The sequence below is a fragment of the Rhinolophus hipposideros genome, assembly GCF_964194185.1.
Source record: "Rhinolophus hipposideros genome assembly, chromosome: 13".
NCBI lineage: Eukaryota > Metazoa > Chordata > Mammalia > Chiroptera > Rhinolophidae > Rhinolophus > Rhinolophus hipposideros.
This window is the reverse complement of record NC_138059.1, coordinates 45,717,130-45,737,356: the sequence shown is the minus strand read 5'-3', so window position 1 is coordinate 45,737,356 and position 20,227 is coordinate 45,717,130. Positions and strand designations below refer to the sequence as shown.

The 20,227-nt window shown below is 38.3% G+C and overlaps 1 protein-coding gene across 3 annotated transcripts; it reads right to left on the bottom strand.

Annotated features, from left to right (window-relative positions):
* Positions 1-2,121: 2,121 nt before the first annotated feature.
* MCM4 (minichromosome maintenance complex component 4) lies at positions 2,122-19,685 on the bottom strand. 3 transcript variants are annotated; one of them, XM_081069771.1, is made up of 17 exons: positions 19,571-19,685; positions 19,372-19,455; positions 18,827-18,991; positions 18,325-18,488; positions 18,123-18,224; positions 17,820-17,912; positions 17,647-17,742; positions 16,555-16,693; positions 13,700-13,920; positions 10,456-10,576; positions 8,134-8,393; positions 7,679-8,044; positions 7,198-7,325; positions 5,919-6,126; positions 4,662-4,890; positions 4,036-4,169; positions 2,122-3,216 (listed from the first exon to the last, which is right to left on the bottom strand). In XM_081069771.1, exons 2-17 carry the CDS (start codon positions 19,439-19,441, stop codon positions 3,124-3,126), a joined length of 2,589 nt encoding a protein of 862 aa, XP_080925897.1. In that variant the 5' UTR covers positions 19,442-19,455; positions 19,571-19,685; the 3' UTR covers positions 2,122-3,123. The 3 variants fall into 3 exon arrangements, with proteins under 3 accessions (XP_080925897.1, XP_080925899.1, XP_080925898.1); XM_081069773.1 differs by having other exon boundaries at positions 13,832-13,920; XM_081069772.1 differs by lacking the exon at positions 19,571-19,685 and having other exon boundaries at positions 19,372-19,510.
* Positions 19,686-20,227: the final 542 nt, after the last annotated feature.

Here is a 20,227-nt window from a genome sequence, read left to right as displayed (position 1 = left end):
CATTTGTCAATATACATATTCAACGCAATTCCTATCAAACTACCAACGATGTTTTTCACAGAAATAGAACATATAATCCTAAAATTTATATGGGACCATAAAAGACCCCGGATAGCCTCAGCAATCTTGAGAAATAAGAACAAAGTGGGAGGTATAACGATACCTGATTTCAAACTATACTACAAGTCTACAGTAATCAAAACAGCATGGTACTGGCATAAAAATAGACACATAGATCAATGAAACAGAATAGAGAGTCCAGACGTAAATCCATGCCTATATGCCCATCTAATCTACGACAATGGAAGCAAGAATGTACGATGGGGTAAAGACAGTCTGTTCAATAAGTGGTGTTGGGAAACCTGGACAGACACATGCAAGAAAATGAAGCTGGACCACCTCCTTACACCATATACAAAAACAAATTCAAAATGGCTTAAAGACTTAAATGTAAGATCTGAAACCATAAAATATCTAGAATACAGGAAGAAACTTCATGGACATTACCCGGAGTAAGATTTTCACTGATATATCCCCTCGCGCGAGCGAAGTAAGAGAAAAAATAAACATGTGGGATTACATCAAACTAAAAAGTTTTTTCACAGCAAAGGAAACCATCAATAAAACAAAAAGGGATCCTACTGTATGGGAAAAGATATTTGCCAATGATATATCTGATAAGGGATTAATATCACAAATCTATAAAAAACTACTCAACTCAACTCCAAAAAAACAAACAACCCAATTAAAAAATGGGCAGAGGACTTGAGAAGACATTTTTCTAAAAAGGACATACAGAAGGCAAGAAGACATATGAAGAAATGCTCAACCTCACTAACCATCAGAAAAATGCAAATAAAAACCACAATGAGATACCACCTCACTCCAGTCAAAATGGCTATCATCAATAAATCAACAAACAACAGATGCTGGCGTGGATGTGGAGAAAAGGGAACGCTAGTGCACTGTTGGTGGGATTGCAGATTAGTGCAGCCACTATGGAAAACAGTATGGAGGTATCTCAGGAATCTGAAAATGGAACTACCCTATGATCCAGTAATTCCACTCCTAGGCATCCACCCGGAGAAATCCAAAACTCCAATTCAAAAATCTGTATGCACTCCTATGTTTATTGCAGCACTTTACACAATAGCCAAGATATGGAAACAACCGAAATGCCCATCGGTAGATGACTGGATTAAGAAGCTGTGGTATATTTATACAATGGAGTATTACGCAGCTATAAAGAAGAAAGAAATCTTATCATTTGCAGCAACATGGATGGTTCTAGAGAACATTATGTTAAGTGAAATAAGTCAGAAAGAGAAAGACAAGTACCATATGATCTCACTTATATATGGAATCTAAAGAAAAGACTATGTGAATGAACTAATCAGAAACAGTTTTGGGGACACAAAGAAAAAACCGAGAGTTGTTAGATGGGTGTGGGGGGGGGGGTTGGGGATAAGGGGAAAGGTGAAGGGATTTGGAAGCAGCTGGTAACCACAAGATGGCCTCAGGGTTTTTTTGAAAATTAATTTGGGGAAGGTATTCAATAATGTTGTAAAGATTTTGTTGGGTATCCGATGGACATGCGTCCTATTTGGGAGACCACCTCAGGGATACTGTGGATACCTGATCATGGCATTGTACACCAGAAGCTAAACATTAATGAATGCCAACTATAATTTTATATATATAATGTGATGGTTCAGTGTGATGTCGGAGGGATAGTGGATGGGGGGAGGGGGGTTCACAGTGTGAGGGATATAAATGATGAACGTCTAAGTATTACCTTGTCTTGTACACCTGAAACTAATAAATAAATAAAAAAAAAAAGAAATACTGCCATTTGTGACAACATGGATGGATCTTGAGATTATCATGCGTTAAGTTAAGTAATTCAGAAAGAAAATTACAGAACCGTATGATTCCACTCATATGTGGGATATAAAACTGAAAGCCACAAATGAATAAGACAAACAAAAACTCAGATACAGACAATAGTATAGTGGTTACCAGGAGGAAAAGGGTGGTGTGTAAGGTAGAACATGCTGATCGAAGATTTGACTTTGGGTGGTGAACAACAATGCAATATAGAGATGATATATTACAGAACTGTACACTTGAAACCTGTGTGATTTTATTAACCAGTGTCACCCTAATACATTTAATAAAATAACATTTTAATGCTATTTAAACATTCAATTAGATCTATGATTTTCTATGAATGTTACCCGTGAATGTTGACTCTAAGTTATAAAAAAGTTTTAACTCATACAATGACTTAAATGTTTCAGGGATTATTTATTATAGTAGTATTTCCATATAAAATTTCAGATTATAGTTTTATAAGAATGACTACTAGGATTGAAATAATTTTTGAATAAAATGGAATTCATCATATACTTTCTTTGATGATTTACCAAGTATTTACAATCATGAATTTCCATGAATATAGTATTTATTAAAGCTTTTTACTTAATTAAAAATAATGCCTGATAAACAAGTATTTATTACTTAGTCTGTCATTTATTTACGAAAAAGTTTAACACATTAGGATAAAGTAGTAAAAGTTAACCTAGAATGTAATCCTTTCCAACCATCCATTTTTGATCTTATAGTAGCCATGAGAACTAGCCTCTAGAGGTAATTACGCTTGAGAGGTGTAACAGAGAGAAGGCTCTGGTCTTTCATTACCTCACTCTGAATGATGTGCCCTGGCTAAGTCTTATTGCATATTATAATAACCTAAAGCATATGATTGCCATTAGAAAGTCTAGCACAAAATGTATGACTCAGACTTCATCTTCAAAAAAGACTGACATCCTTCTGTCTGCATATAAATACACACTAAAATTCTGATGAAGAAATGGCACTTCAAGAAAATAATCTCTACTGTATGTTTGTAAATTGGCATGGTATTTTTACTTAAAATGTTTTAGAAAATGACTATACACACTTCACTACTAAAATTGTACCCAGGTTAGAAAATTTTTATGGAGCCAAATAATGACTTTAAAGAATCTATTTCCAGTAATGGCAGCAGTGGAAGCTCATATGCCACACATGTATGCAAGGAAGTGCAGACAAGCAGAACACACAGCACTGCTCACAAGAGCTTCAGAGCAAGCGAACAGTTTTCCCAGTTACTGTCAAGAAGTCATCATCAGCCAAGGCACGCAATGCTTCTTCAAACATATCTTTGGTTATTGCCTTTGGGGAAGAGGAGAAATAAATATTTTACATGCCAAGTACTTCCTTATCTGGTATACATACAATGATTTCAATTTAAAGAACCTGAAGTCATCACAGTTATACATTCATTTCTTATATTCTAACTCAGGAGTGGCAAACATTTCCTGTAAAGGGCCTGATGATAAATTCCATAGGCTTGGCAACTACTCAACTCTGCCCCTACTGTGCCAAGGCAGCTACAGACAACACGTAAGTGAAGGAGCATTATGATAGCAGGCAAAGGGCTGGTTTTGGCCATTGGAGTTCTTTTCACTGAACAACTCAATTTTACTTATTCACAAAAGGGCACCTGAGTATTTTATCCCCCAAATTTATATAATAAATTTGATAGTTATTAAGATGTGTGATCGCAACACTATTTATAATAGCAAAAAACTGCAAAAATCCTAAATATCCAACAACCCGTTAAGTAAATGATGGAACATGTATACAATAGAATGTTACTCAACCATTATGAATGTTATGAAACAGTATTAATTGTTAATTTAAAAAGAAACAGCAAGTTACAACACAATATAAATGTAACTGATTTATGTCCATTTTTCAAAGTAAAGACTACATGTGTACATTTACACATAGAAAAATTACGAAAGGAGTATTAACACAATTTTAATCATGATTATTTCTTGATCATGGTTTTATGGATGATCTTACTTTTCTTCTTTATCTTTATGTACATTTATTACTTAAATAAATGAAAGAAAAAATAAGAAAAACCTTGAAAGCAATATTAAAGGAAAAAACTCTATTACATAAAAAATACATATAAATACTTACTATGTCAGATTGTCCTCGAATATCTTCAAAAAGTTGCTGGTATTTTAGAGCTGGTGTTTTGCCTTTAGATAAAATAAGTTTTTTCAATGCTCCCACTAACTCTTCTTTCCGTTTACGAGAGGTGGCACTCATTCCTGATTTAAAAGATATTAATGAAAATATTTCTGCTATAAGGAAGTGAAATGTTTCAAATTTATATAAAGGTTAGGGGACAGTGGCTGAATGCCAAAACACATTCAAAATCACGAATTCTGAATTGTTTCCAATTTTCTATGAGCCAATAGCTGCTACTTTCCACTGAAACATAGTCCACATAATCTGAATAGCAGACCGTACTCATTAAGAAACGAATCACTTCTTAAAAATGGTATGACACGAGTGCTTAGAGAAGACAGAATACCTTTGAAATTAGATACAACACTGTATGTGCACTAGTGTATATTTTTCTCGTAAGTTGTTATGTGTTTTTCTCACAACTTTTATCAGATTCTCAAAGGTGCTCTGATCCAAAAAAGGTTAAGAACCTCTGCTTCAAATGACTGAATTGTTAGTTTAAATGTGAAATATCAATTATTTACATATTAAATAATTTTCGTATGTTTTTATGTTTAATGCAAATAACAAACCTGTAGTAAGAATAGATATGTCCACAATGCCAGTCCGGGGGTCAGTGGCAGATTGCTTTAGAGCCTCCCGATGCAGGCGTTTTGCCTCTTCGACATCAATTGCTTCAACTTTGCTTGAAAATCGTACTTTAGCATGGGCTTCTGCTAAGCGAATCAATGATTCCAGCTGTCGAGGGTACGCGGAAACCATTCCTCGGCTACTACCAATCTTTCTCATGTCTACATAAGCCTAGTGTAGGTAGGAAAAAACCAAAATTCTTTGGTAATAACTTGTTTCATGGTTGAACTTTGAACATTTAGGTTAACAGACTCCTGCGTGGCTGCCATGTGTAGATACAGAGCAGAATTAGTAAGATCAAGCTTTGTGCCTTGAAACTCATCAAGAAGGCGATATCTGACGTAACTTTGAAGAATGAAGAATGGGAATGGGCAGTGAAGTGCATGAGCCTGGCCCTCAAGAGGATATGGTGTGTTGGAAAAGGCGCAGGCTACAGTTAGAGCAGAGGACTAATCAGGGTGCCCTTCTGAAAAAGGTCCTCAGGTACCGACTGGTGTTTATCCCTGCTGGGGATCCATTTAACAAGGTACTGTACACAAAAAGGATTATTGGGACGATACAAAAGTAAGTTTTATTAAACTTATATATAGGTAGTAAAATTTTATTTTGAGCAATCCTCAAAAATGATACAATGGAAAATCAAATATGGAAAATCAAAACCAAAAATAAAAAATGTTATTATCTAACTTTCATCTGAGCAATTTTTGGGAGCTTCATTATGATGCAAAGCCCATCAAAACACCAGCAAACCTTCCTATCACAAGGTTTGAATAACCTAATTATGTGTCATCATGCACTGCTGCCCATGTAAAAGGATGCCGAAAAGTAAACATAAAATACTGTAATTCATTTTATTATTTAGAAACAAGCAATCGGAAACTCAGAGAAATTGGATGACTTATCTCGAGTTAGAGTTACTAAATAATATCACCAATATTTCAACTCCTAATTCTGATCTTAAATTCACTATGCTTATAAGGATTTAATATAAAATGTGTACAACCTACAGAAATAAATCCTTTACCCATTTTTACATTCAGAAAAGTTAATTTTGCAATAAAGGAGGAAAAGTAGTTATACAAAACAGTATTAACAAAATAATTACTGTTTTAAGAGGATGACTGGCTAGTTACATTAAGGCTTTTGGCGACAGGCTCAGTAAAACATTTTCTCATGCTTTAAACATGGATGTGTGTTACCTCGATGAGAGCTTGGCTGGCTTCCTGGCTCAACCGAGGGATGACCATGCTATGAGCATAAGCAATGTAGTCCTTCAGTACGGCCATGTCCATGAACTCCTCCTCCATTTGCTCCTCGCTCTGGTAGTACAGAGCGACAAGGTGGTGTGCAAGACGCCTGTCGTAGGCTTCATCCTGAGGGTCCAGCATGAGGAAGATCAAATCAAACCTGAGAAAATATTGTAAAAACACTGTTTTCCTAGTTGGGACACCAATATACCGACAAACATAATTTATGTCTCTTGGACCACCTAGGCATGTACAGTGAACATGTGTTCAGTCAGGGCTGCTGAGGGAGAATAAGTGTCTTCTGTCAGCTTGCCTACAGATCACTGTAATCCACCCTGCTGTCCCCAGCAGGCGACCGCTCTCCTGGCCCTTAGGTCTGCCCAGAAAACAGGTGGTCATTGAACAGCTGAGTCTAAGAATTAGAATTCCCCTGAAGGAAATGTTAATATAATTTTGAAGGCTAGACGATACAAATGAAAATATGTTCAACTGTTTGGGGAAAAAAACTACCAGGGGTGCCAAAAAAATGTATACAAGTGAACACTTTGGTCAACGTTGCTCAAGCAGTAGTACGCCGTAATCAGAAGTGTCTGGACGCTGATGATAACCACTTTGAGCACCTCTTATCATTACAGAAGACAAAAGTGACTTGTATTCATCTTTTGCTATCAGTATATATTGAAAATTACAATTTTAATAGTTTTTCTTTCTTAAAATACATATACATTTTTTTTAGCACCTTCTGTATTTGGTTAAAAAGAAGTAATTAAAATCTAAACTAATTTTGTGAAATACATCAGTATTTGGGCAGTGGGATGAGAAACTGTGGGTTACGATTCCACTTGAACAAATTTAATTTTTTAAAACCTTATCTACCATGTGAAGCTATTCTCTGTAGAACAGAGTATAGCGGTTTGTTTTCAATAGTGGCTTTAAGACTAAGATCGAGTAAGTAGTGAGTGACATGCTTCTGAAAATAATGTCAAGGTGAATGTCCTAATTGCTTCAAAAAACAAATGAATGTTAAGGTGCTACCCATAGCTGAGAAGAGAAACACACTGTCCTTGCAATGAAAACACTTGACCAACCAAATTTGAAAACTTTTGTATTAAGAGTAAAGAGTATATAGTATCAATTGCAGAATATTATTATTTCCTTTGCTTAATCTCACCCTGAAAACTCTACAAATGATCAAAGTAAGAACATCTGTTTTATAAAAATGTTTTCATACCTTGATAATAATGTGTGCGGTAGCTGGATATTCTCAATAGTAGTTTTTTTAGGATTCCATTGAGACTCGATAGGATTTGCTGCTGCCAGGATAGAGGTGCGTGCATTGAGCTGACAAATAATCCCAGCCTATCAGAGAAAACAGTGCAGTTAGAAGCCTCACCTGGATGCTGGCAGGAACTGTGTGAGTCTTCTTTGCCTGGCATGGCCTCTGCCATGTCTCTAGTCACCAAGTAGTACCATGAGATTTAGGACAAACTCAAGTTCAATGAAAACCTCACATTAGTGGGTTAGTTCAACAAAAAAGATCAAAGAGTATCCTGTAGAAAATACTCAGATTTAGCTGAAATCTAATGGAAGGTATTTGCCAGTTTCCTACAGTTTAGAATTAAGATAATACTGCACAGTTCCACAAATGCTTTATTTCAAGTGTCCACACATTTTAAATGTGTCCATGTTTATGGATGGAGAATGTGACTTACCTTTGCAATGGAAAGAGTCTGCTGTTCCATGACTTCATGCAATACTGATCTTGTACTTTCATTCATCTTGTCAAACTCATCAATACAGCAGATACCATTGTCACTGAGGACAAGGGCACCAGTTTGCAGGACAAGCTGCCTCGTCTCAGGGTCTTTCATTACATATGCAGTGAGGCCAACCGCACTGGAGCCCTTCCCAGATGTGTATTGGCCCCTGGGGACCAGGTTGTACACATACTGAAGCAGCTGGGACTTGCTGGTCCCAGGGTCACCACACAACAGAATGTTGATCTCAGCACGAAATTTGCCCCTTCCTGTGTGACTAAAATCCTTTCTTGTTCCGCCAAAGAGTTGAAGCAAGATTCCCTAAACAAACAAACATGTTTAAACAGACATTGTTTAAACTATATTACTACAGACTAAAATATAATTTAAATATAAAAATCCATTGTTACCTTCTTTATATCTTCATGTTCATAAATGCTTGGAGCCAAAGCTGAAGCAAGTCTCTCATAAATGTCTGGTTTTCTGGAAAGTTCCTTAAGCAATTCCACATGCTTCTCTGAAAAAAGTTTCTGTTCTGCTTCTTCATCAAGGCCATACAGACGTTTTGCATCAGTTTTTCGATAATGAATAACATCAATGTGGGTTTTGTAGACAGACTTCACATTACTCACTCTTGGATTGACTCGAATAGGTACAGCTCTATAGATGCCTGAGGGCAAAACCAAGAAACATACTTTTATCTTCCACTGACAGGCTCAGCAAACTAGCACAGAAAACAGGCAGCTCTGAGAGCTGACAGCTGGCATTGGAGGTGAGCTCCACACACATTGTCTTCATGGAACTCCTCGAGTGAAGGACTTAGGCTTACATTGTAAGGTTCTCTGCTAAAGGGGACAGAATAAGTTGGAAAGAACACAGGTTTCTGAAAAAGACAGAGCTAAAAATGTGTTCGCCTGGGACCAGTTGTTAGCTCTGTGACCTTGCTCACCTATATGAACATAAATAATCACATTGCACATAATCATTTTGAGGTTTAAATCAAATTATTTTGCTTCCAGCACAATGCTTGGCTCATGGCTGTGTAGAGTGAATAGTATTTTGAAATACTTTCATTTCCCTTAAGCTGAGTGTATAGAATCTACTTAGCAATTATTTGACTGGAACAAAATGCTACTAAAATACTATCGCAAAAACTTTTAAAAAATCACTCACAAATTATTTCACACACAATAAGACAATCTACTGAGTCAAAGGTGAAGATATGGTAATGGAAAAATGACTATATTTTGTTCACAATAGGAGGTATTTCTAGGTGAATGCTCATGCCTCTCTTTGCTTTCCAAATAATGTAATTTAAGGACATTATAAGAAATAGATGAACAATCAACCCTTCAACTGAAACAACTCATCCGTTTTCCAAGAACAAAAATTTCCAAAACTGATGCCGGATGTTTACCGTTTTTGAATTTCAAATTAGAACCCTTGAACTCCAGGACAATTCGGTTTCCTACTGCTTTTTGAGGAGAAAATATCCAATCTTTCCCTAAAAGCTTTCACAACATGCCACCAGATATCACTTGTCCTTTTGTTTAACAGGTCAATGTAATTCTTTTTGAAAACATATGTAACAATCTTAGAATACACACTATTCTTCACGCCAAGACAGATTGAAGATGGATGACTATGTTTATTATGTTTAAAGCAGCTATCTTTATTGGTGCCTACAAGGATTTATATTCACAAAACGGCACTAATACTTATTTTACACGTATACAGCATTTTTCATAGCCCCTTTCCCACAAATACTTTTACACGTATCATCACATTAATTCCACTTTGCAGTTGAGGAAATTAAAATATTGGGTTAAATACTTTATTGAGGCTTTCGGAGCAGTAGGATGGCAGAATAAAGATTGCATATCTCTTTCACTAAAGATGACAAATCTTTCAAATTTTTAACTTCTATAACTGAGATTGCTAGTGACAATTGCTGGATTTCATACTGGGGAAGACACAGGATAAGAAGTCCTGACTCACTGAATGGAACAGATGGACTGCCCCAGAAGCCTTAGCCACTCTGTGGATTCAATTCTCGTAGTGCCCTCTAACAAAGAACTACAATCCTCATAAACACAAACTATTCCCACTCCCACGAAACCAAATGCCCACACTGCTACGAAGCATGGAAAGAAACACTGGCATATTCATGTGGTGCAGTGGAAAAAGATGAGAGGATGACTCCTAATGCCACAAATTACCAGAATCTTAGATATGTTAATATACACTTCTATGAATCTCAGCTTCCTCATCTCTAAAAATATCATAAACTCCTAGTTTGGAAGCAAGGTGCTATGATCTTTTCTTTCCTATAATAAAATTTAACCTTTAGCTATGCATTTAGGAAATAAGTAGAAAATTATTTAAAATTCTAGAGTTGTAAGTGCTACTTCCTGGAGCTGTTGGCAAAGCTCAAATCCTGCCAATACCAACCTTGTCTGAAGCTGTTTTCTCAAGATACCAACACTATCAAGTCAAGATACACACATATCTTTGGAATACCGATAGCAAGACTGCAAAAACAATGCACCGAAACATTCTGTGTTGATGTTAAAAAGGTGATTAAAGCACTACACCCCATCTTCTCAAGCCCTGAAATGATGCTGGAGGCAGGACATTGCCCCATGCCAATGAATTCATGACAAAGTCAAAGAACTGACTAAAAGTTGTCATTAAAAGCAAGATTATGGCATCAATACAACCTACATTCTTACCAGTAACATTCACTCTGTCCCCAGGTTGAACCTTGTCAACAAGATCATTGTGAGCAAAAAGAAGGACAGTGTGAGGTGTCTGCCCTGCAGGCATATCTTCAGGAGACTCTTGGAGCTTGATCTGAAAGAAGAGCAGTGAAAAATAGGAACTCAGGAAATGAAGAAAGCCTAACGGATACAAAAGCTGCAAGTCTTTGTACCAATGAGAAATAACTATTTTTGATGCTTAGCATCTTTACTTTTCAAAACGTTGTTTTAATCTCCAGATAGTTTAAAAAGCTTTTAATGTGACATGAACATGCTTTTTGTGAGGATGTTATTTAAACATATCCCTATTTGGGGGAGGGGAGGCACAATTTAAGTGCTTTTTTAAAATACCATTTTTAAGGTTGTAGTGGGTTATCTTTGCATAAATGTTTATCTACTTTCTAATTATTTTAGAAGTTACTTCTAGTAGATTTCCTAGGTGGGAAGCACATTTTTCAGGTTCATGGTTAAGCATTTCTGTGCATCTCTGCTAGTCACTGCATGCACCTCACAAATACCTGCCTATTTACCTAATTACATCCATTCATCTGACCACCTCTTTTGAGTACTGTTCTAGATGTTGGGGACTATGCAATGAACAAAGTTTCTTCTGTCAGAGTGGAGGGACAGATAACACACAAGTGAGCATGTAACAGATCTGACAGTAACAAATGCAACACAGAAGAGTAAGCAGTACAGGGAATGGATGTGCAGGAGATGCTTTTCATAAAGCAAGGTTAGGGAAGGCCTTTCTTAAATCAGGTGACCTCTGGGCACAGGACTAAGGATGTTGGGAAAGAAGGAAGTGTTCTCAATGGAAAGAACATAAGTACAAAGGTCCTGAGTCAGGCTTGAGCTTGGCTGATGATCCATGAACAAAGAAATAGTTGAGACAATGCCAGCAAGATGTGTGGGTACAAGGGTGTGCTGTGGGTAATGACAGTCCATGCGGGCTTGGAGACTACTCTAAGATATAGGTTTTATTCTAAGTCAGTATGGGAGTCTTTAGAGCATTCAAAGAATATACACTACAAGCTCCTTGGGAACCTTTTTATGTCCAGTTCATAGCACCATGCTGGCATGAGCTGAGACACATTTGTTCCAATAATTTGTACCAATATTAAACATTTACATGTTAATTTTATTTGCAATTATTTGGTTGGTATTAACACTGAACATGTGTAGGAATATGTTGTGGAAAATTTGCCTTCATTGGCTGATGTAAGCTTTTGTCTGTTAGGTTTTGTTTCACCACGAGAGATTGCACGTGAGGTATTGGTTAGCTTTTGTTCCTTTTCCCACATGAGACTGCATATGGGGTTCCCACCCATGACAGACTGCATGTGAGGTATTGGTTAGCTTCGGGCTAAGAAAATGTCTCCCTTGTTTCGTTCCCATCAGGAGAGATATGGGAGGATGCTGCTTTCTGTCTGTTTTGCCCACATCAGCAAATGAGGTGGAGAAGTAACTAAGTTATATTAGAATGATGTGATAGGTATGTTGCCAGACTGGAAGGCCTTGGGCTGATGGTCCCAGGTGAGAACAGCAGGTGTTGTTTGTCTGAATGAACTGGCCCTTCAGGCGGATAAGTAATATTCTTATCACAGGAACTGGCCATTCCTGGAAGGGGAGGCAGGAACAAGGAGCTTGGCTCTAGGGTACATCTGAAAAAATATATAAGACAGATCTCAGGTGGCAGTGTAACTTCGTCATTTGTGATTGGTGATTCTTCATTCTAACAGTTTGAAGACTCGTATAAAACATGCAGCTTACATCACTCAGAGTAGCCTTGATTTCCAGCTGCGGACCTGGTGAGGTCTGGCTGGTTCCCAACCTCTCCAGTGTTGTTCCCCATGGTTAGCCTTAAGAACTTGTTAGCATTTTGGAAACTTTTATGCAGCTTGAAGCTTGTAGCATCAAGAGATGCCCTAACTTCCAGAAAAAACAGCAACATTCTGGGGAACTAGTAAGCAGCAGTGGAAGATGCCTGAGTTTCTCTCTGCTGCAGACCTGGCAAGGTTTTGATTCCTGACTGTTTCAGTATTGTTTTTCCTACAGTTTGGTGAGCTTTTGGCATCTACAGTAATAGTTGCTATCCTATAAAGTTTATTACTGCTTTTGGATATTCTTATTGATGTTATTTGTGTATTTAGTCAAGTGATTTTTTTATCAATAGTAAACATAGTTGAGATCTCTTAAACTTATATGTATGTATACTCCTTTGACATGACATTGTTATCGATATATAGTTCAGTCTTAACCACCTTTACATTCTGTCGTTAGCACATTCTCTCAAGTACCTTTGTCTTTTGCTATTGCACATTGCTCAATAGATTAGATACAGCTAAATAAATTCATTAAGTCCTATTCTAGCATGTCCCTCCCCTTTCTTTTACCTGCTTGTCATTACAACATGTTTTTACATTTGCTAGTAATTTTATTAACCCCCAATAAGGGAAATTACCTTTTGCAGTATTTTGACCACATTCTTGCTACTTAACATTAAAAAAAATTTTTAAACATTGCAACAAAAAAAGTCCTCATCCTTATGGATACTTTTACACCATTACAATCACAGTAAATACATGATTTGTCTGCCTTTCCCCACTTGTTATTTTAATAATTTCATAATAAAAATTTCGTGATTAGAGAGGTAAAAGGTCAAAGTTCCTATACAAATAAAATTTGTGAGAAAAATTTATCAACCCATTCTTTACCAATGGAACAGTTGCAAAATTACAGAACCTAATTAAATAATTTTTACAGATCTTAAATGTTTATGTACTCTTAATCTGACATGTTAAAAATTTACAACCTTACATATTTCCTATAGAGGCATCTCATGTTAAATTTTAATAAATCAGAGACTAATTTGATCTGTTAACTTATAAACATTAAACTTAAGTTGTTTATAGTGGAAGAATGCATTCTGTCTGAGTATAAAATGAACTGGTGCTCACTGGCAATAAAACAGGGACACTACCATGCCAAAGCCGAAGCCTTAGGAGTGATCCAAGTATCCAGCCCACAACCCTCTTAACAAAACCTACACGGTCAGAGAAGGAATGAAGTAATTGAATGCCACTTAGGAAGCAAGGATTTAGGGCCTCAAGAGTGGACAAGTTATATTTAGCTTTTTGAGAGTCCAGAGAGGCAGAAAAAAAGGCAAAACATGCCACAGAGGCGGCCAGTCAGCACACACAGGAAGGCCACATACCATCTGCTTGTCGGAAAACACAGAGCGATTGTGTATCAGTGCCATGCTATGGGTGGTGTGGCAGCGCTCGCACACACAGGGCTCGGCGATGCGGCCGCGGTCCATTTCTACCCGGGCTGTGTGGGCACACACCTGGCACTGGAAGAAGGCCTCCTGCATCTCTGGAATCAGCTGGGACGTCCTGATTACCATGCCACTGATGGCGATGAGTTGGTCAATGTCTGTGGGGGGAGAGAGGTAGGTTTGTCCGTTAGCTACTGTCCACAGCGCAGGCAGACACGGTATCGCCCAGAGCTGGATTTGTCAGGGCAGGTCTGGGTCTGCTGTCAAGCCCAGAAAAACCTTATCTGGAGGTGCAGAGTACCCGGGACTAGGTGGGGTCACAGGTAGGTGCTGTGGCCAGGGCATGAACACTTCATTGGGTCTGGACTAGAATGCCCTTCCCGTGTCCAGGTCTGCCTTCCTCTCAAACCCAGTGGGCCCCTGACCCACAGGCATCCCACCATCTTCTTTCTTATCTACCTCTTATCTGGCTTCACTTTCTGTTTTTGGATTAGAAACTCTATGCTTTTGCCTATTTTGTCCCATGGCCTTTCATAGCTGACTTACTGTGCCTCATGTAAGTCCTGCTATCGCAGTCTATGTGAAAAGCATGGGCTCTAGGGCCACATTGACTGGACTAAGAACCTCTGTGACCTTGGGGACACCGTTAACCTCTCTGTACCTCATCTATAGAATGGGAGTAACGAGAGTACATACCTCATAGAGTTGTTGAGGATTAAGAGTCAGCATACATCAAGCCTAATAACAGTACCTGACAGAGAATGAGCACTATATAACGTAGCCAATCATCACCATCTATATAAGAAAGGCCCTACGTGGAGTATTTTGCACTCTTGTTTATGGTTCCTCTATAATTTGGACCTTTCCTGACAACTTTTTCCCCAACTAATTCCCACTGCTGGTTCTAAAGAAGTTACACTGCTATTTATAGTCAACATGCCATGTAGTTAGCTATTGCTGGCCTTGTAGATCATCCCATTTCTTAAGCACTGGTGATTCCCAAGGCCTTTCCTTTGATCTTGTCCTCCCATAAATCTTCTTTGCTCCTCTTTCCACTAATCCTTTAACTTTAAAATGTAACTTTTGTAACAGATTACAAAATAAATGTAAAAGCTAACAATTTTGAAATTAGTTGAGTACGTGGCAATTAGTAATTTCTCATCTTACTCTGGAATTCTCTGTGTAACAAAGCTGTCTCTGAAAACTACAACACTCTTACCCAAAGAGCTCTACCTCTTCCAGTGTCCCCACCAGAAATCCCTGTCATAATGTCTGGAGCCAGTTTCATAAGAGAAAAACAAAAATTACACTTCTTTAATAAATAGTTTAATACTATTTGTTCATGTTTATTGGCTATCTTATTTTTACTGAAATTTGTGTCTTTTACACACTTACCTAGAGCAATATTCACTCTACAGCTTTTATACCTCAATCTTCATATGAGGCATATTATTCATATGAGGCATATGAAGGCAAACATTGTTTGTTCTATACTTTTACTCCTATGGCTGCTATCTAGCTTAGGATTCTGCTGCCCCATATTTGAGCTGTTAAAGTCTCCTAACTGAACCACAACATAGTTTGCACACTAGACCCACCATGAACTTCTCAAGAGTGGCAAATCTTTTTCCAGTGTGGCTCCTTACTGACTTTAAAATAAAAAAAAAAAAATGTCTAGATTAAGTTGGAATTCAAAGCTCTTTAGACTCCTTCAGTCTGCTGTCTGGAGATAATTACTTCATGTGTTTCTAAATCCTAACTGTAACCCCAATTTCTATTTCACCATGAACTCTTCCCATTTGGGCCCAGTGCTTTCTTTCTCTCCCTGGGCTTAGACATCTCCTGCATTGGTTTTCAGTTATTTTACCTCTTCTTTTTTTTACTCCCAACTAGATTTATTTCTTGATTAAGCTCTAGAGCAAGGATCATATTTGTATTTGTTTCCTACAGTGGTTCTGAAAAAGCACCTACTTAATAACTGTAAAATTATTATATTTGAATAAATTCACCTTAAGATAGAGAATTGTCAATAATTACATATTTATGTAAGTATATATAAGGTCTGACAATTGAGTTCATGAACTTGTTGCAATGATATTGCTAACCTTTTTTGATATGAGGATTATTCATTATGAATTTTTACTAACTGGACAGTTAACCAAGTTTACTATTTGCAAGTGCTGAAAAGGCTGTGTGAAAGTTACATGAATATGACCTAAACTTTGCACCAACAATTCCTGGTTCTTGCATCACAATAATGCACTAGCTCACATGGTGCTCTCTGTGAGGGAGTTTTTAGCCAGTAAACAAATAACTGTATTGGAACACCTTCCCTACTCACCTGATCTGGCCCCCAATACCTGAAGGTAAAGGCAATAGTGAAAGGAAGACATTTTGATGACATTCAGGACATCAAGGGTAATACAACCACAGCTCTGATGGCCATTCCAGAGTTTCAAAATTGCTTTTAAGGATGGACTAGGCGCTGGCGTTGGTGCCTAGCTTCCCACAGGGAGTACTTCGAAGGTGACCGTAGTGATATTCAACAATGAGGTATGTAGCACATTTTCTAGGATAAGTTCGAGAACTTAATTGTCTGACTTTATAATTATACAGTAATAACTTCAGTTAAGTTAAAAAAGGTATGGTGGGTTTATAATCATACAGTGGTAACTGAATCTGCTATTATTTTGTCAATTTCTAATCCATCACCAATTCTTTTCAAGTTTCTTAATGAAATAAAGTCTTGTTTGTTTTTATGTAAGGTATTTTCCTGCTATTAAAAATATTACCTTCTGGATTCAGGTTTCTCATATTCTTAGTCTTCAATGCATTGAATGGTCTTACTTGAATCTGATGTTCCAAGATTGAGTCAGGGTAACGGTCAAAGAAGATCTCATTGACAGCCATATCAAAAGTTGGGATAACCTCCTGTAGAAATGAATGATGATTCCAACCTGTGTTTGTATTCCCCTCTTAGGGTTAAATACAAATAAAGCATTTCATACGAGCAAAGTGTAAAAGCTAAAACACATGGCATAATCCAAAAGCGTTACCCTATACAATCGCACATATGCCATTTACAAACCTTGGGCACAGTGAACTATCTTATCTTACCTCTGTATGCTCTCATTGGGGTTAAATGTGATTATATATATGAAAGTGCCTTCACTATGTACTGGCATATTTTAGGTTTTTATTAATAATTCGTAACAAGGATTTTGAGCACATACTTTCATGTCTTACTTTTTCTCCACAATGAAATGCCAAAATAGATTAAATCATAATCATTTTATTCAAATTTGTTAACACTTGTTCCCCATTTTGCAGGTGAAGAAACAGTCTCTGGGAGGGCTAAGCAACTTGACCCAGGTTACATAGCTATTAAACAGAAAAGTCAAGATTTAAAACCAAGTCAGCGTGCCTCCAAAGCCTATAGCTAGAATTAACATAGCTGATACATCATCAATAAAACTTTAAGCCCCTCCACCCCCAAAAAAGACCACCGTATGGTTATGGTCTAACAGTATTCTGTTAGAGATGGCACAAGTATGTGATGCAGTTATAAAATATTTCCACTTAAGATGCATTACTTCATCAAACCCCAAAAGCTGTCAATTGAAAGATTCACCATTACTTTTTGTACTATGAAGAAACACTGCCAATTAAACTAGGATGTATTACTGACAGTAACACACATCTCAATTTTAGAAATGTTAAAGTGTGAAAAAATGCTTACCTTAAAGGAGAATACACATGATTTTCTAAAGAAGTTCTTTTGCTTTGGAGGCAAATTCCCTGTTACCACCCAGGAAATTTTGCTATCCAAAAACTCTTCAGATGTTGTAGATGTTTACTGTAACTCATCAAAGCCAAATTCTTACCTGTGGGTAGCAGATGAGCTGTCTGTACAGATTTTTGTTAAATGATTTTATGTGTTCACAGTTTACATTTAAGAATGGCTCCCCAATAACATTAATCTGTAAGATAAAATGAACAAGTTACATTCTAATTGTTTTGAAATGCATAATTTGAATTTAAAAGAATATACGATTACCTCCTCAAGTCGCTGCATGTACAGAGGTTCAGTAATATCTATGCCAACATTTTCTTCTTTAGCCAGAGGGTCAGTAAAACACTGAAGAAATCTCTTGATAAGAGAAATGCATTTAGGAATAAGCAACTATTCAAAATATATTACGAATATGTCACTATTGAAAACTAGAAAAACATCAACAATTCTAAGCCATCTAAAAACCTACCCTTACGTATTTATCATGGCTACATAGACATAGGTTATAAACACTTTCTCCCAGTATTTTCAGCCTGAAGCATATGAATTTAAACATATATAGGTCACCTGAAAATTTTCTTTGCATGTTGCCACATTTACATCTGTTCCCCAAATCACAAGTTTTTGGCCCAGAGACTGCTCACTCGCCACTATATCTTCTGCTGCTGGCTATACAGAAAAAATATGACAGAACCATGTTAATGGGGAATTACCAATTTTATGTTCCCAAAATAAAGCTATCAGAAGACTGTACTGTATACTCACTCACCCCTTCGGACTGCAAATCCACCTGCAGGCCCTTCCGTGCAGATCCTAGATCAGGCCTCTGCCTCACAGGTGTGCCCCTGACACCACTTCTTGGGGTTCCCTCTACTCGAGAGCTGGGAGTGCCATATGTCAGTGGTGAACTAGCATCAAAGTCAAGAGGAATAGCTATAAAAACAAAAATTTAAAGTTTACAATGAAATTCTGGTAGCACATCAATCTTGAAACTATAGCATGTTAGCTGATAATTTATGTCAACTAAATACAATAGCAAATTGAATGTTTATTGTAACATGGAGGTTAAGATTCTGAGGCATATTAAATGTTGTATAAAAAAAAGAACCAAGTTTCTTTGCTCACTAAGTCCTAACGTGTACTATCACTGTTCTACTGGTGAACATACTAGCTCATGTAGTTACATCAACTACCCATCAACAAACCAGCAATCTGACCAGCTGAAGCATCATCTGTTATTAGGAACAGTATACTGATGTTCAGAAACACACTTGAAGAATGTATCTGAGGAGGGCTGGAAAACAATGTGTCCTGTGCGACAGGTGTCTGCAAGTCAGCTCCGGGTGAGGTAGGCATGGGCTGTAGCTCTCCTGTGGAGGTAGAATCCTCGCCTCTACGTCTCAGAGTTGGAGATGACCTGGCATCCTCACTTCGAGCTTGTGACACACAAAACAGAAAAAGATCATCAATTCCCATTGTTCATCATCCTGGATTTGTCTTTCTCTTGGGATGGTTTAATTCAGTACCGAACAAATACAAATCAAACAAAACCGAGGCAAATGAGGACAGACATGTTTAATCAATCAAAATTTAATGGGCGTTCAGCGATGTCTGCCTCACAAGAAAGTCTCTGCACACTAGAACGAGAAGGGCATGGGCAGGGCCATGAACAAGGCCTCTCGCAGTCCGCAAGAGGGCGGGACCTGGAGACTTGCGCATTGGCCAAGGTCTCTCAGCGATGGCGGGAAATGACCAGAGAAGACGGAAACTTAAGGGGGGGTTGAGTGGCGGGACGGACATGCCATAGAAGACTTACGTGTTTGCGCTGGCGTGGCCCTACCACGCCGACTGCCACCGCGGCCAGGGGTCGACGCTGGGGACGACATGGTGCTCTAGATACCTGCACGACAAAGAGTACAGGCTCGTGCCGCGTCGGCTCCCGGCTTCCTCCACTCCGCCGCACAGACATTCTTGCAGGGCACAGCGCTGCGCCCTCCCCACCCGCGCGCAGTTACCGGAGAAAGGCCGCTGTTTCCGTCGCACGTGGAGCTCCTCGATGCACTCGGTAGGTCCCACTCGTAGACTGCAACAGTGAAGCCCAGGTTTCGCGCCGGCGGCACCTTCTTCACCGCCCTCGGCGGCGCTCCACCAATCAAAGCGACGCTCTCGCATGGCTCCTCCTCCGGAAGGTGCCACAGCCCACCGACAGGGGGGACGGAACAGGAACTCCTACCTCTCTGGGTGCCCGCCTCCGTTCAGTTGGTTTGATCCCCTACTGGACCGTAGTTTCGCGGGAAATCTGGGGAGTCTAACCAGACCATATTCACTGAGGTTGGTTTTCATTGTTGTGTTGGCCAAGGAAAATGTAGTTCTTTACCACTTAAGCATTTTCATTTCTAAAGACATCCCAAGTGCATTTTTCACTCTTTATCAAGGTAGAAACTGTAGATCTCGACCCAAGACTCTAACTTTTTCTGCCGTTAGTAAAGCAACTCCCACTGTCCGCCCCATCTATTTCCGGTGGTCAAACCGTCGCATTCCTTTTTCACTAAGCTTCACTTTATGCATGCTAAGTGTATTATTTGCAACACATTCATAAACCTGCCAGTATCTTAATTCACTTCTAAGCTGCTGTTCCTACAGGGAGGACCCTCCAGCGATAGTGTCATGGA

Coding starts and splice junctions, on each gene's coding strand:
- MCM4 (XM_081069771.1), bottom strand. CDS start 19,441: ATGTCGTCCCCAGCGTCGACCCCTGGCCGCGGTGGCAGTCGGCGTGGT. Junction 13,921..16,554: donor GAGAAACCTGAATCCAGAAG/GTAATATTTTTA, acceptor CTCCCCCCACAG/ACATTGACCAACTCATCGCC. Junction 3,217..4,035: donor TTCGAGGACAATCTGACATA/GTAAGTATTTAT, acceptor TCTTCCCCAAAG/GCAATAACCAAAGATATGTT.